At 40.7% G+C, this 15,915-nt stretch overlaps 1 protein-coding gene across 1 annotated transcript; it reads right to left on the reverse strand.

Moving 5' to 3' along the window:
- Nucleotides 1–264: 264 nt before the first annotated feature.
- LOC139159186 (vomeronasal type-2 receptor 26-like) lies at nt 265–15,478 on the reverse strand. The gene is made up of 5 exons (XM_070736538.1): nt 15,430–15,478; nt 14,268–14,314; nt 6,382–6,508; nt 1,323–1,382; nt 265–1,169 (listed from the first exon to the last, which is right to left on the reverse strand). The coding sequence occupies exons 1-5, from the start codon at nt 15,476–15,478 to the stop codon at nt 265–267; spliced, it is 1,188 nt and encodes a 395-aa protein (XP_070592639.1).
- Nucleotides 15,479–15,915: the final 437 nt, after the last annotated feature.

The raw sequence follows: 15,915 nt of genomic DNA on the forward strand, positions 1-15,915 counted from the left end.
TTTGGGTAGCCTTGTCTCTTGTAAAATAACTATTATTTCTTAGCTTGTTCATCCCTGGATGCATGACAAATTTAATTATTAATTGTTTATTTTGCTGTATGATGATAAAGTGGAATTTAATTTAATTAGTCTTACATTCTTTAGGTGTTTATTTCCTTCAGTTTTAAATAACCTTAATTGCCAAACTGATACAAAGGAAGAATACAAAAGCCCAATAACTGCAGTGAAAAAATAAAGTTACAAACCTAAGAAACAATTTCACAGTCATTTCCCTACTTTTATCATTAAATGTTCCTTAGTGTTTAGATCTGGCCTCAGGATTATAATGTAGCATTTGGGGATGAAGATGCAACCCAACAGTCCAGCACTGGAGGCCAAGATGGAGAAGACCTGCACAATCACCATGGACTTTCCTTTGGTGCTCAGGTAGGTGGGCAGGAAGGAGATCCAGACACTGCAGAAGACCAGCATGCTGAAGGTGATCAGCTTGGCTTCATTGAAGGCACCAGGCAGGTTCCTGGCCAGGAAAGCTACAGTGAAGCAAATGGCAGCTAGGAAACACATATAGCCAAGGACAACATAAAACATAGTGACCGAACCTTCATTGCATTGCAGGATGATTTCTCCAGGCTGGGAGTGCAGGTCAGAGTCAGGGAATGGGGGAGAAATTCCAAGCCATGAGGCACAGATGACAATTTGGCCAGCAGAACCGAAAAGGATGATAGAGTTGGCCAAGTTCTTTCCCAACCATCTTCTCATATTGCTCCCTGGTTTTGTTGCCAGAAAGGCCATCACAACTGTGATTGTTTTGGCCAACACCGAAGACACAGCTATTGAGAAGACAATGCTGAACACAGTTTGTCGGAGAAGACAGGTGGCTTTCCTTGGTTGTCCAATGAAGAAAAAGGAGGATAAGAAGCAAAGCAAGAGGGAGACCAGGAGGATGTAGGAGAGATCCCGGTTGTTGGCTTTGACAATGGGAGTTTCTAGGTATTTAATGAATATGATTAAAATGAATCCTGTGGATAGGAACAGGACTAGGGCAATTGACACTAGGATGATGCCCAGATGTTCTTCATAGGTGAGGAAGGTTATTCTTTTGGGGATGCATTGGATTCTGCTCTCGGTTGGATATTGATCATCTGGGCACTTGGTGCATTTTTCAATATCTGAGAAGACAGAAAATAATATTTATTTTATACCTCTTTTCATCTTTCAAGAAAGATCTTCTATGGATGATACTGACCAATAATGGCAGGTGCCAATATTGAAAAAAACCCAAATGGGAGTTGGTTGATAACACTAACTATAAATGTGCTAACGTCCCACAAACTTCACCTCATATTGTGACAGAATGCCCACTAAGAAGGTTCCCTGGATCTCTGCAAAAACAAATAAAAAAAGAGAAATACTTATTGCCAAAACTACCCTTCACTTATGCAAGCCAGCATATTATCAACATTCACTAACCTTACCTTATCCCAATGCTTGGGAGAAGAACCAGGTCTCCAGAAGTTTTAAATAGGGAGGAGCCTGTTGGAATTCAAGGGTAGAGTGTTCAATAGAGCAGGAGTTGCAACAGAAAAGGCAGGCTTTCTAGGATCCACAAGATGGTAAGGTTTTAGGGAACCAACCTGCAGCCTGTCTATTTTATCTGCCTTAGATAAAGGAGAGGAGAGGATACCCTAAACCTGAGGAAGGGTCAAACATGTCTCTAGCTTGGTTCCTGTAACTTCAACATCTTCTATAATTTCCTCACTGTTAGTGAGAATTTAGTATGGATGACCATTGTATTCCCCTTTTTGCCTTTTGGGAGACAAAGTTATCAACTAGGTTTTTCATGAATCTATTTGATCTTCCACTGGGTACAGAATCCGTTTCTGTTGTACAAGCAGATATCTTCAAGTGGAGTATTATGAATGGTTGTATGTGATCCAGATTTGCATAGGCTCTGATTGGACCATCTAGTGGTGGGACAATTAAACTGCTGTCAGTGGCTAGCCGGCTACAGGGAAGTCCTTAAAGTGGCTCCTCTGCAGCCTGCCAGCATTCCACATCATTTATTGCTAGAGATAGCTAAAGGTGCTGAACTGGTCCTATATCTAGCCTCTTCATTCCCACACAATCTAACAAGGACTGCCTCCGGGACCACCTTCTGCCGCACGAATCCCAGTGACCGATTAGGTCCCACAGAGTTGGCCTTATCTGGGTCCCGTCGACTAAACAATGTTGTTTGGCGGGTCCCAGGGGAAGACCCTTCTCTGTGGCAGCCCCGACTCTCTGGAACCAGCTCCCCCCGGAGATTAGAACTGCCCCCACCCTCCTTGCCTTTCATAAACTCCTTAAAACCCACCTTTGCTGCCAGGCATGGGGGAATTGAGATATCTCCCCCGGGCCTATACAATTTATGTATGGTATGTTTGTGTGCATGTCTGCTTAGTAATGGGGTTTTTTAAATGTTTTTAAATTATTAGATTTGTCATGAATTGTTTTATTGCTGTTGTGAGCCGCCCCGAGTCTATGGAGAGGGGCGGCATACAAATCTAATAAATAAAATAAAAGAGGAAGTAGACACCCTGATCCTATGCCATGTAGGATTTTAAAAATGAATTGGACACATATAGCACATTCTAGAAATTCAGACAAGAAGAGACCAAGACAAGTACCATGCCCCTTAGTCTAGGAAAGACCAAAATTGTTCCACAAAATAACCTGTGTGAAGGTTCACCTAGCCATGATTGCCACATGTCCATTGAAGAGTATCTGTCAGGTTCAAAAGATAGGACCAAATGTGGACTTCCAATTAAACTCATGTATTGCTCATGCTTACTCAACTAACGGTTAGCATTATTTTAGCAATCAATAAGGGTTAACAGAGTTCAAGAAGGGTTAGACCATTGTTGGGATTCAGCCAGTTCTCTTTGGAAGAACTGGTTGTTAACTTTCTGAGCAGTTTGATGAACTGGTTGTTGGAAGGAATCATTAAGGCAGAGAACTAGTTGTTAAATTATTTGAATCCCAATACTGGCTTAAACTTAATCTCTTTGTGGCTATGTAGAGACTCTTGGCCTGTGATGGTGAACCTATGACATGCGTACTATAGGTAGCATGTGGAGCTATATCGTAAGGCACATGAGGTGTTGCCCTATGTCAGCTCCAGCATGCATACAACACTAGCCAGCTGATTTTTGGCCTTGGGGAAGGCCATTTCTCTAAAGCCCTGGAATACAATAAACTGCCCAATAGGCAAACCGGAGGTTTGGGAAAACGGACTTCTGGTTTGCCAGTTGTGCTAGGTTTGTTGTTGTTGTTGCTGTTGTTGTTGTTGTTGTTGTTGTTGTTGTTGTTTGCTTTAGGGAAGCTTCATGAAGCCCCAGAGTGCAAAAAGCAGCTCAAAAATAGGCAAAACAGAAGTCTGTTTCGCCCGTTTGGTCGTTCTTTCACAGAAACATAGAAACATAGAAGACTGACGGCAGAAAAAGACCTCATGGTCCATCTAGTCTGCCCTTATACTATTTCCTGTATTTTATCTTACAATGGATATATGTTTATCCCAGGCATGTTTAAATTCAGTTACTGTGGATTTACCAACCACGTCTGCTGGAAGTTTGTTCCAAGGATCTACTACTCTTTCAGTAAAATGATATTTTCTCATGTTGCCTTTGATCTTTCCCCCAACTAACTTCAGATTGTGTCCCCTTGTTCTTGTGTTCACTTTCCTATTAAAAACACTTCCCTCCTGAACCTTATTTAACCCTTTAACATATTTAAATGTTTCGATCATGTCCCCCCTTTTCCTTCTGTCCTCCAGACTATACAGATTGAGTTCATTAAGTCTTTCCTGATATGTTTTATACTTAAGACCTTCCACCATTCTTGTAGCCCGTCTTTGGACCCGTTCAATTTTGTCAATATCTTTTTGTAGGTGAGGTCTCCAGAACTGAACACAGTACTCCAAATGTGGTCTCACCAGCGGTCTATATAAGGGGATCACAATCTCCCTCTTCCTGCTTGTTATACCTCTAGCTATGCAGCCAAGCATCCTACTTGCTTTTCCTACCGCCCGACCACACTGCTCACCCATTTTGAGACTGTCAGAAATCACTACCCCTAAATCCTTCTCTTCTGAAGTTTTTGCTAACACAGAACTGCCAGTGCAATACTCAGATTGAGGATTCCTTTTCCTCAAGTGGCATTATTTTACATTTGGAAATATTAAACTGCAGTTTCCATTGCTTTGACCATTTATCTAGTAAAGCTAAATCATTTACCATATTACAGACCCCTCCAGGAATATCAACCCTATTGCATACTTTAGAGTCATCGGCAAATAGGCAAACCTTCCCTACCAGACCTTCCCCTATGTCACTCACAAACATATTAAAAAGAATAGGACCCAGAACAGACCCTTGTGGCACACCGCTTGTAACCTGTCTCTGCTCAGAGTACTCGCCATTAACAATAACTCGCTGATGTCTACTCTTCGTCCAGCTTGAAATCCACTGAACTATCCAGGGATTAAGTCCAATCTTCACTAATTTATCTATCAGCTCTTTATGTGGAACCGTATCAAAGGCTTTGCTGAAGTCCAGATAGGCAATATCCATGGCACCACCTTGATCCAACACCTTTGTGACATAGTCAAAGAAATCAATGAGATTAGTCTGACATGATTTGCCTTCAGTAAAGGTCTGTGTGCAGGCTTCAGTGAGGTCTGTGTGCACGTGCAGGGACAGAGGGGATTGTGTGCATGTGCAAGGGCAGCATGGGGGTGTGCATGCATGGGGGAGAGGGAATAGGGGTGGGCACATGAGCGCATGCTAGTACATGCACATACGCCCTTATGGCACGTGAACCAAAACTGGTTTGCCATCACTGCACCAGGCTGTTTCCTGTTGCAGACTCCATCCTCAGCATCTGCCTCTCCTCCTACAGTGGCCGTGTTTCCAAGAGGACTCTCCCCCTCAAAAAAAGTTATGAGCCACCACTATCCAGAGAAGTGTCATTCTTTTCAAGTCATAAGTTATCACTAAGCACTTACAGGGGCAAAAACAGGAAGTCATTTTATTTTGCTAGGGTTGAATCATCGTTTTTTCCTCCCAGTCCATTGCCTCCAGATACTCAGCATCACAATGCTAACATCTACCCATCCATGTCTGGTTTACTTTAATACCAATCCCATGGCTGCAAATGATCTCACCTAGCGATTTAATGTAAAAGATAAAGAAGAAAGGAGAGAGACTCCAGTCCTGAGGTATGCCCCATTGCAAGGTCTAGTTTTTCACCCCTGTTCCTTAACAACCCATCAACTGAAATCAACCATTAAAAAAAGGAAAACCTTTGGAAAACTCCGCCTCTACTCACAAACCCTGAAACCAGTCAAGAAAGTTGTAATGTTTTATATTATCAAAAGCCACAAAGAAATCAGAAATTGTCAGAATGTTTGCAGGACTTCAATCCAGAGGTCATCTAAGAAAGCAACCAATGACATTTTGGAACTGTACCTCAGCCTTCAGTACTGTATCTAATCATGCTCTCAACAAAGTCTCAACAAATATTGTACACAGGAAAAAAATTGTCTAAGATAGTTGGGTTAATGGAGAGACTGTTTCGAATGAGGTGCATAATTGCATCCTTCAAAGCAAATGGTGGAACCAACGATTCCTTGTGGGGAAGCATTAAGTACCCTCATGGTTAGATTGGACAGATAAGAAGAAAGGGGAAGATTCAGTAACAATCCAACCAAGAAAACCATGATAGCAGCAACACTGAATCTAGGAATGTTGAACTGTGCTATAAACAATATTTGTATTTTACCTCTTAATCCATAATACGAAAAATTAAAACACTAAAAATAAAAAAGGCAAACTTTATCCCTTATAATAATAAATTTAATTTACATTGCTTTTTTCACACAAAGCTGCTTCATATCTTTTATGGTGAGTCTTTTATGTGTATTTATCTTGTCCCTTGGATCCAACCACCTCCCCCCAATGGTCCCCTGAATTACATTTTTCTGCTTATCTGGTTCCATGATCTAAATAAAGACTGACTGATTAATTAATTGATTTATATATAATATATTTGGGCTATAATATAAACTGGGTTGAGTGAGTAAAACCCATTGACCTGAAACCATTTCTCAATTTCAAAGAATTCAGATGTTACTAAGAAAGATAATGAATAATCGACCATGTTCTTCTATCACCCCCTATCTCATCTATCAAGATATTATTCTTATTCCTCCTATCATGGAGGAAATTGGGCACCTTGAAAATGAAGAACCACAAAATTGTCAATCTCACATATGTTTCTTTTAAAATTTACATTGATCAAAATGCTTTTATTTAATCCAGTACCCTTTTCTCTGGTGTCACCCACCTTCCTGAGTGGAGATGGTCCCCTCTGGACAAGGAACACAGTCATAGCAGCAAACTGGCTCTCCTTTCCGAGCCCTCTTGAAAAATCCAGGCTGACAATTTTCCACACATTTAGATTGAGGCAGAGACTAAGAAGAAAAACAGGGAATGACAAATGAAATATGTTAGAACTAACCGTCAATGAAAAATCCATGTGCTGAAACGAATAGACTTACTTTAAGACTTAAAAATAAACAAGACTCAGAATAGTATAAAATCTGGGGAAATTCTTTTGAATGGATGGAAGTTAAAAATAATTAAAGGATATGGATACTTTTTGAAGTGAAGTAGAATGAGAAAATAGGTGGTGGATGCCCAGATGACAAAAAAGAAAAAAGAAATATTGGCAGCACTAGATACTAATGTAATACAAATTTAAGAATGTTTATGCTTTATATTATTTTATATGGGAAAATTATTTTCATTAGGTAATTAGCTTAAATGTTGGAGTGAGGGGGGGATTTTTCTTTTCTTTTCTCTTCTTAAATAATGAAGAATATGGGATTTATAGAATGTTAGATCTTGATGATATATTTGGCTTTCTTTTTTTTCTTTTTGGCTGTTTAAATATTATAATTTGTTAATTAGTTTAAATGTTGCAGGGATGAAGTTATGGGAGGGGAAATGGAAAGTGGAAAGTAAAGAAACTCCTTAACCCTGCTGCTCAGTTCAAAAAAACTCCCTAATCTTATGTTCCCGGGTCTATTTGACCTGGACTGCAAATTGATCATTTTAGGTACTTATATTTGGTCTTTTTGAAAGTTTTTTTCACTTGGAAACAAGTTTGAACATTTCTGCACACATTGAAATGAAAATTGAAATGAAAAAAGTAAATCTTATTGGTTTATTTTGCTGATATAATACGTGCCCCCCCATTTTTGTGAAATATTTTTTAATTTATGGATGGTTTTGCTTGCAAAATGCATTCTATTTTACTAAAGTTGGTGTGGGATTGGTAGCTTGAACATTTCTGAACATAATGATATGAAAATTGAACTGGAAAAATTGATGAATATGGGTTTATTTTGCACATAAAGTATGCCTCCCCCCGTGTTCAATTATTTCAATTTATATAAAAATTATGCTGTTAATTTCAAACTTACATACTTGTTTTTAGTAAAATGGATTTCTTTCATAAAATTAGTTCTCTGGCTACAATGTGCTTGATTTTCAAAAGGATATTCCACATATTTCTAGACAAATATATATAAAAAGTGAACATAATGGCACAAAGCAAGGCGAGGGGGGCTGGCCCTTTTGAGGCAAAAATAAACAAATAAGAATCATTTTTTTCTGTTCATTTATATTTTTCTTATGTTCAGGATTGTTCAATTTAGTACATCAAACCTTTGGGGGGGAAATTCCTTAGAGATTTGTAGCCTTAAAAAATATAAATTGACACGAAATTCAGAAAGAATGGGGGGAGGGGCTTTTTGATCAAAATAAAAATATACGTCTTAATTTTTCCAGTTCAATTTTCATATCATTACGTTCATAAATGATCAAACTAGTTTCCCAGTGGAAAAGGTTTTCAAAAAGACCAAATTCAAGAACCTAAAAAAAATCATTTTGGTCCGGGTCTATATGACCCGAACAGAGTCAACGTGACTTTTTTTTCCCCAGAAAAAAATTAGCCCCCACCCCCAAAAATATTTTTATGATGATCAGCATTGTTAAATTGAGTAAATTAATGCCTAAGATTTTAAAGAATATTTCGGATTTGGGGCATAAAAAAATAAAAAGTGAAAATGGTTGCAAGCAGCCAAGGGGGGGGGCTTATTTCTGATTTTAAAAAAAACAATAAGAATCATTTCTTTCAGTTCATTTATATTTTTCTTATATTCAGAAATGTTCAAACTACCAATCCCACACCAACTTTAGTAAAATTGAACACATTTTGCAGGCTAAACTATCTATAAATTGAAAAAAAATTCAGAAAAACGGGGGGGTCTGCCTTTTATAACCAAATTAAAGCAATATGCATAATTTTTTTCAGTTCAATTTTCATATCATTGTGTGCAGAAATGTTCAGACTACTTTCCAAGTGAAAATAGTTTTCAAATTGACCAAACATAAGCACTTCAAATGAAGAGTTTTCGGTCCGGGTCAGGGTGACCCGGGAACAGAAGAAGTGTGACTTTTTGTTTTTCAGCAAGAAAGAAACCCCCCACTCCCCAAAAAAAATTCTCATAGAGAGAACACCTGAAATGATGAAAAGTCATGAAATTACAAGTTTCAGATATGCAGGGAAAATTTTTTACAGGGACTCAAACTTGGCTTCGGGTCACATATGACCCAAACAGAACAGCAGAAGCATATAAATGATATGAAAATTTAGTATATGTGTATGCAGTGAAGGGATACCAACATTTTTGCTACCACACTATGGACGTGGCTTATGCAGGATGCCCTGCATTTTCTTTTATCTTTCAGTGCAAATTGGGTGCTCTGGGGTGGAGCTCCATTTTTGCTATCCCATTGCATTCCACCCCTTTCGGGCAGCAGCCCATCCCTGTGTGTATGGTTGGATGTTGGCAGTGTGTTTTTATTTATATATATTTTATCTTAAGGTGGAGAAATTTTTTTAAAAAATTATATCCTGCCTCCCCAAAAAAAGAAAAGAAAAATGAAAGTAAAAGTGATCTTTAGTCAAGTAGTTGCTGGACTTCACTTAGATAAATAAAAAATATTTAATTCCCAATATTGCAAGAAAAGCAATGGAGAAATGATTTAAGTATTAGTAACTAGTGGTTCCTCTACATGGTTATATTAGCATACATTGCTCCTTTCCTCATATACCCATGAATTTGAATTAAGATGCTCTAGTCATATTAAAGTTTAGAATTAAATTTATTGTGAAAAGTTTATCATTTTTTTTATTTTACTAACTTTATCAAAACAGAATAAAACTCTGATGAAGAAAGAAAAATCTGACCAGCTGGATCTGAAAAGGTTTCTACCAGACTACATGTATCATTGCAGTTATTTGAAAATTAAGATATAAAGGAAACCTTCATCACAGATTAAGGCTGTCAACCTTAATGCATCTGTTCTTTGTTTATTTGTATGTTCATTTGCTAATTTTATATGGCCGCCATGCTGGTGAAGTAAGACTAAAACTGATTATTTAGTTCCAATATAAGAAAGGACATTTCTTTGGATCAAACTTGTTTCAGTGCTTCAGTTTTCTGGCTCAGAGCACATCAGAACAGTCATTATGATTTCGTGTAAATGGAAAGCCTTGAATCTTCTCCTCAGGGACATGATAAACAACTATGGATAACTATGTAAGCTTTATTTAAGAACATCACAGACTATAAACCTTCTCAACCATTGCAAGAAAAAACTGAATTCAAACCAAATTTCCCAATGGTATCAACCAGAAGTGTCTCCGGTCTTGATTACAGTTATCCTTGCCTCTTTCACCCCTCTGGGAACTTGGCCATTGGTCAAAAGACTTTCATTATATTTTGCTAATCTTAGGCAAGAAAATAAGACAAGTTGATGCTATCAGACCCAAAATCCCCAACACTTGACAGTTTTATCAGTTTTATACAGACACCAGATTGTGCAGGGGATACAAAATAGTCATAATTTCTGTCCTAAAGAATTATCACTCAGCATCCCATGTGGGACATAGCTGAATCAATTTGAAACAATGTTCCATATTGCAGCATCTGAATCCTTCTAAGCCATTTAAGAAAATCATAATGGTTCTTCTCCCCACATTCAATTCTTTTTTAAAGTCATTGTATTTGGTGAATAGGCTTAGCCATTTGAAATATGTCCCATGGCTCTGGGAAACAGATAAAATACACCAATATTTCACCCACCTTGTTGAGCAACTTTAGTTGTGAAAGAGCATCTTGATTGATCGTAAGTCTCTTTCTTTCAAAACTACCTAGTTGCTTACTAATGGGATCTTCCGTGGAAAAAACTAACATGCTTGTGATGTTCAGATCTGCTGTTATATCACCATTTTGGTCCAAGTACAGTTTAAGCAGGGAAAGATTGCAAAATTCATTCTTCTTCAGAAAGGGATGAAGCTAGAATGAAACATCCAAGAATTTTTAAAGCAGAAATTTTAGTGTTTTTATCCCCCTTGTTCTTTTCACAATTGAATCTTTCTATTAAAGCTATGTAACTTGCAAATATCCTGAGTTAAGAGTTAGTTATCATTATCCTCAGAAGAGAAAAAGGATGGCTTAACAAATTTTGTCAATGATATGTTGACAAACAATATATTAATAAAATAAATAATTGATAGAATTGATAATATATAGGGAACATTATAGATTGGGTCACAAATAAATTGAACAAACAAACAAATGCAGAGATTATTCATAAAGCTTTTAAAAACAACAGGTTAATTATCAGAAAGCATGGATTTGTCAGGAAAAAGTTGCTAGGTTGATGTTGTCCAAGGTAGACCAGACACAAAAGATGGCCAGATGAGCACTTTATTATAATGCTACCTTATTAGAATTTTGCAAGTCTGAAAGTACAAAATGTTCCAATATTTCAGGGGTTGCCAGAAAGAAGAGGTAGTGAAGCTATTCTTCAAAGCACCTGAGGGTAGGACAAGAAGCAATGGGTGGAAACTAATCAAGGAGAGAAGCAACCTAGAACTAAAGAAATTTCCTGATATTTAGAACAATTAATCAGTGGAACAGCTTGCCTCCAGAAGCTGTAAATTTATTTATTTATTTATTTATTTATTGGACTTTTATACCAATGCTCCAATACGAAGTTTTAAGGGTTTCCTGCCAAAACAGGTGGTTGGATTAGAAGACCTCCAAGGTCCCTTCCAACTGTTCTATTCTATTCTATTCTATTCTATTCTCCTATCAACTTTTTTCAGCCTGAAAATTTATGAGAATCCTTTCTCAATTTCTTTCTGTCATATTTTACAGCTATCAGCTCTTGAAAACAGCAGGGTAATTATTAAAAGATTCTAAGATTCTAAGATTTATTAGATTTGTATGCCACCCCTCTCTGAAGATTCGGGGCAGCTCACAACAACAATAATACAATATACTGTACAGAGTACAAATCCAATATTAAATAAAAAGCTAAATTTAAAACCCATAAATATTAAAAACAATTGTTACTGCACAATCACACCATTCTCATCACAGTCAAAAAAAAGGTGGTGGTGGGGAAAGAAATAATTAGTCCTCCCATGCCTGGTGACATAGATAGGTCTTCAACATCTTGCGGAAGGTGGGAAGAGTGGGGGCAATTCGAATCTCTGGGAGGAGTTGATTCCAGAGGGCCGGGGCTGCCACAGAGAAGGCTCTTCCCCAGGATCTCGCCAAACGGCATTGTTTAGTCAAGGGGACCCAGAGATGGCCAACTTTGTGAGACCTGATTGGCCACTGGGATTCATGTGGCAGAAGGCGGTCCCGCAGGTATTCTGGTCTGATGCCACATAGGGCTTTATAGGTCATTACCAACACTTTGAATTGTGCCCGGAAACTGATCGGCAAACAGTGCAGACTGCGGAATGTTGGCAAAATGTGGGCAAATCTAGGAAGCCCTACGATAGCACTCATGGCCGCATTCTGAACGATCTAAAGTTTCTGAACACTTTTCAAAGGTAGCCCCATGTAGAGAGCATTGCAGTAGTCTAATCTCAAGGTGATGAGGGCATGAGTGACCGTGAGCAATGACTGTGTGTCCAAATAGGACCCCAACTGGTGCACCAGGCGGACCTGGGCAAATGCCCTCCTCACCACAGCTGAAAGATGGTGCTCTAATGTTAGCTGTGGATCGAGGAGGATGCCCAAGTTACGGACCCTCTCCGAGGGAGTCAATAACTCCCCCCCAGGGTAATGGATGGACAGATGGAATTGTTCTTGGAAGGCAAGACCCACAGCCACTCTGTCTTGTCAGGGGTGAGTTTGAGTCTGTTGACAACCATCCAGATCACAACAGCCCCCCAGGCACTGGCACATCACTTCCACTGCTTCGCTGACTGGACATGGGGTGGAGATGTATAACTGGGTATCATCGCCATACTGATGATACTTCACCCCATTCCCTTGGAGGATCTCACGCAATGGTTTCGTGTAGATATTAAATAGCAGGGGGGAGAGGACCGACCCCTGAGGCACCCTGCAAAGGAGAGACCTAGAAGTCAACCTCTGATCCCCCACTAACACCAACTGCAACCGGCTGGAGAGGTAGGAGGAGAACCACTGAAGGACATGGTCGATGGTATCAAAAGCTGCTGAGAGGTCAAGAAGCACCATGACAGAGGACAAGCCCCTGTCCCGGGCCACCAGAGATCATCCATCAGCATGACCAAAGCAGTTTCCATGCTGTAGCCAAGCCTGAATCCTGACTGCTGAGGGCCTAGATAATTGGCTTCTTCCAAGGACCGCTGGAGCTGGAGCGCCACCACTTTCTCGACAACCTTCTCCATAAAGGGAAGGTTGGAGACCGGATGATAGTTATTAAGTACATCTGGGTCCAGGAAAGGCTTCTTGAGGAGGGGGCGCACAAGTGCCCCCTTATAAGGAGCCAGTAAGGACCCCACCCAAAGAAGCATTGACAATCTCCTGGACCCAGATCCTTGTAACCTCTCTGCTGGCCGAAACCAACAAAGAGGGTCACGGATCCAGTAGACAGGTGACAGAACTCACAGCTCCAATGACCTTGTCTACTTCATCAGGTGTCACCAGATCAAACTCCTCCCAGACAGATGGACAAGGATGGGCCCAAGTCACCTGCTATCCAATCGGAGTTGAGGTCTGCCCGGATCTGAGCGACTTTATCAGAAAAAAATGAGTTAAAATTCTTGTCACTGCTCTGCAAGGGCTCCCCAACACCCCTCTGGTTAAGAAGGGAGCGGGTCACCCTAAACAGAGCGGCCATGCAGGATTCTGCTGATGCAATCAAGGTGGCATGATAAGCGTTTCTTGCCGCGTTGAGCGCCACTTTGTAAGTCTTAATATGAGCTATTACAAGTGTTCGATCAGATTCGGATTTACTCTTCCTCCATTGCTTCTCTAGATGTCTCTTCTGGCATTTCAACACCCAGAGCTCCTCGGTAAATCAAGGAGCTCTCTGTGGTCTAGTGCCGCAGAGAGATCACAATGGCGCAATCCAGTCAAGAGCCTCCATCGCAGCCTTGTTCCAGGCCACAGCAAGAGACTCCACCGAGATATGTATGAGTGAATCCAGTAAAACCCCAAGCGCCCTCTGAAAACCTTCTGGATCCATCAGTCATCTGGGGCGGAACCTCCTAGTCAGTTCTGCCTCCCTGTAGGGAAGGATTGGAGCCTTGAAGTCAAGCCATAGCAGGGAATGGTCTGACCATGACAAAGGCACAACTTCTAAGCCCCTTAGTCTCAGACCATTACTCAACTGCTATGAGAGAAATGCCATGCCAGATGCATGTCCCCCCTCGTGAGTCGGACCCTGGACTACTTGGGTCAGGCCCATGGCTGTCATGGTGGCCATGAACTCCTGTGCTAGACCAGAGGATTCACGGAGCGATGGCAGGTTCAAGTGCCCCAGGACAATAAGTCCGGGGGACTCCATTGCCAGCCCAGCTACCTCCTCGAGCAGCACAAGCAGGGCTGTTGACACACAGCTGGGAGGCAGGTATGTGAGCAACAAGCCCACCTGAACCCCTAGGTATAACTTCAAAAGGAGGCACTCACAACCCGCAATCTCAGAAGCAGTGAGTCTGCGCAGGCTAATAGACTCCTTGGCTATAATGGCCACTCCTCCCCCCCTTCCCTGGAGTTATGGCTGATGCTGTACCTGAAACCAAGCTGGGCACATTTCAGAGAGGGGAACTCCCCCCTCTGGGCCCAGCCAGGTTTCAGTCACACATACCAGGTCGGACTCCTCCTCCAGGATCAAATTCCAGATGAGGACCAGACCTGGCATTGAGCAGCAGCAGCCTGAGTCCAGGGTCCAGATTACACTCATCACCAGAGCCCCGGGTTGAGTCCAAGTGGCCAGAACATGGGATTGCTTTCAAGCAGTGTTCCCTTGTTCCCCTGAAACGGCTTGCCCCATGACTCCCACCATATCTGCCTCTCCCCAGCAGCGCCAGAATCTTCTGGCCCTCTTCCAACCCAGAGGTAGGCTCCCCCAACTCTCCCGCCTCTACATCACCAGGTAAACTGACCCAATCATTCATTCCATTCATCATTCCATTTATCTCATACATACCTTCCATCCGATCCCAAACATCCATCTCTAAAATTCCCCCACACTAAATTAATTAAAAATGATAAGCTAAAAAGAGGTTATCCAACTAATTATTAAATTAAACTGAGACAATTAATAAATATAGTATGGTCAATCAATTAATCTAAAAAATCAGTTCTATAAAAAAGAATCATCAATTAATCAGTCAATCCAGGTCCAATTAGTAATAGTGACCTCCAAAGGTCTTTCTTAGAGACTGCTTAAAGTCTGCTGTATTATAAGATCTTTCAAAAAGCATAGATTTGTCATGTCTTCTTGTTAGTAAGCAAATGCTAGTAAGTAAATGTTCTATTAGGTAGAACAGATATAAAATACAATCGCAAGAGCTAACTCCATTATATTGTAAGACTACATTAATTAACAGAATATTGCAAATCTGAAAGTCCAAATCTCACACCAACTCTTTACAGCCTGAAAAACAGGAGGGAATCAGTTCTGATTTTCTTTCTCTATCCATTATTAACCTGCATAAGGATCTTAACTGATTCTTCCTTAGGCAATAGCGCTTCTCCATGTCCAAAAAGTCATTCTCCCATACTTTCTAAATAAATTACGGGAATACTTATTGAATCCCTATGTAAATAACTGTATCTAAGGGGAAAATGGTTAAAAATAGAGGTCGCGCCTGATTGGCTAAGGCGCTGACAGCTCGGTTTTGGCGGGAGCCTAAAAAGTATATAAGGAGCACTTTTCCCTGTAAAACCTTTGACGCGTTCCAGCTGAAGTCACTTTTCTAAAGAGCTGAAAATAAAGGAACCGTCTGTGTTACTCGCTGCCTCACGACTCTTCACCTGGCGACGACGGATGAACGAACCTACGTTTTCCGCCATGGACAACCTGCCTGTCGGAAGAGCTCCGGAATTCTTCGACCCGGAGAAATCCACCTGGGATGCCTACATCTCGAAATTCGAGATCTTCCTCGAGGCTGCCGGCATGAGAGACGCCAACAACGATCGGAAGAGAGCGATCTTCTTGAATTACTGCGGCTCGGAGATGTACGATCTCGCCCAGACCTTGACAGATCCGCTACCGGCCAACTCCGTCGCCTGGGACGCTTTAAAGACCAAGCTGGCCACTCACTTCAAGCCCACGAAGCCTGCCATCATTTTAAGGCATCAATTCTCGCGAATGGGCCAGCTCGAGACAGAAACAATCAACCAGTATGCCACGCGTCTTCGAACGGTGCTGTCAAAATGTAAATTTGACAACCCAGAAGCTCGCCTAATTGATGCCCTCATTTTCGGCATGAAAAATGCTACCGTCAGAA

Source organism: Erythrolamprus reginae, chromosome 2 (assembly GCF_031021105.1).
Source record: "Erythrolamprus reginae isolate rEryReg1 chromosome 2, rEryReg1.hap1, whole genome shotgun sequence".
NCBI classification, from domain to species: domain Eukaryota; kingdom Metazoa; phylum Chordata; class Lepidosauria; order Squamata; family Dipsadidae; genus Erythrolamprus; species Erythrolamprus reginae.

Bases quoted from the DNA above. Each gene is read 5' to 3' on its own strand.
- LOC139159186 (XM_070736538.1), bottom strand. From the start codon at position 15,478: ATGGCGGAAAACGTAGGTTCGTTCATCCGTCGTCGCCAGGTGAAGAGT. The intron at 14,315-15,429 runs GTGAGGCAGCGA...GCTCAATGCCAG, and splicing joins TCGTCGCCAGGTGAAGAGTC to GTCTGGTCCTCATCTGGAAT. The intron at 6,509-14,267 runs GTATGTGTGACT...TTTTCTTCTTAG, and splicing joins TGGAGGAGGAGTCCGACCTG to TCTCTGCCTCAATCTAAATG.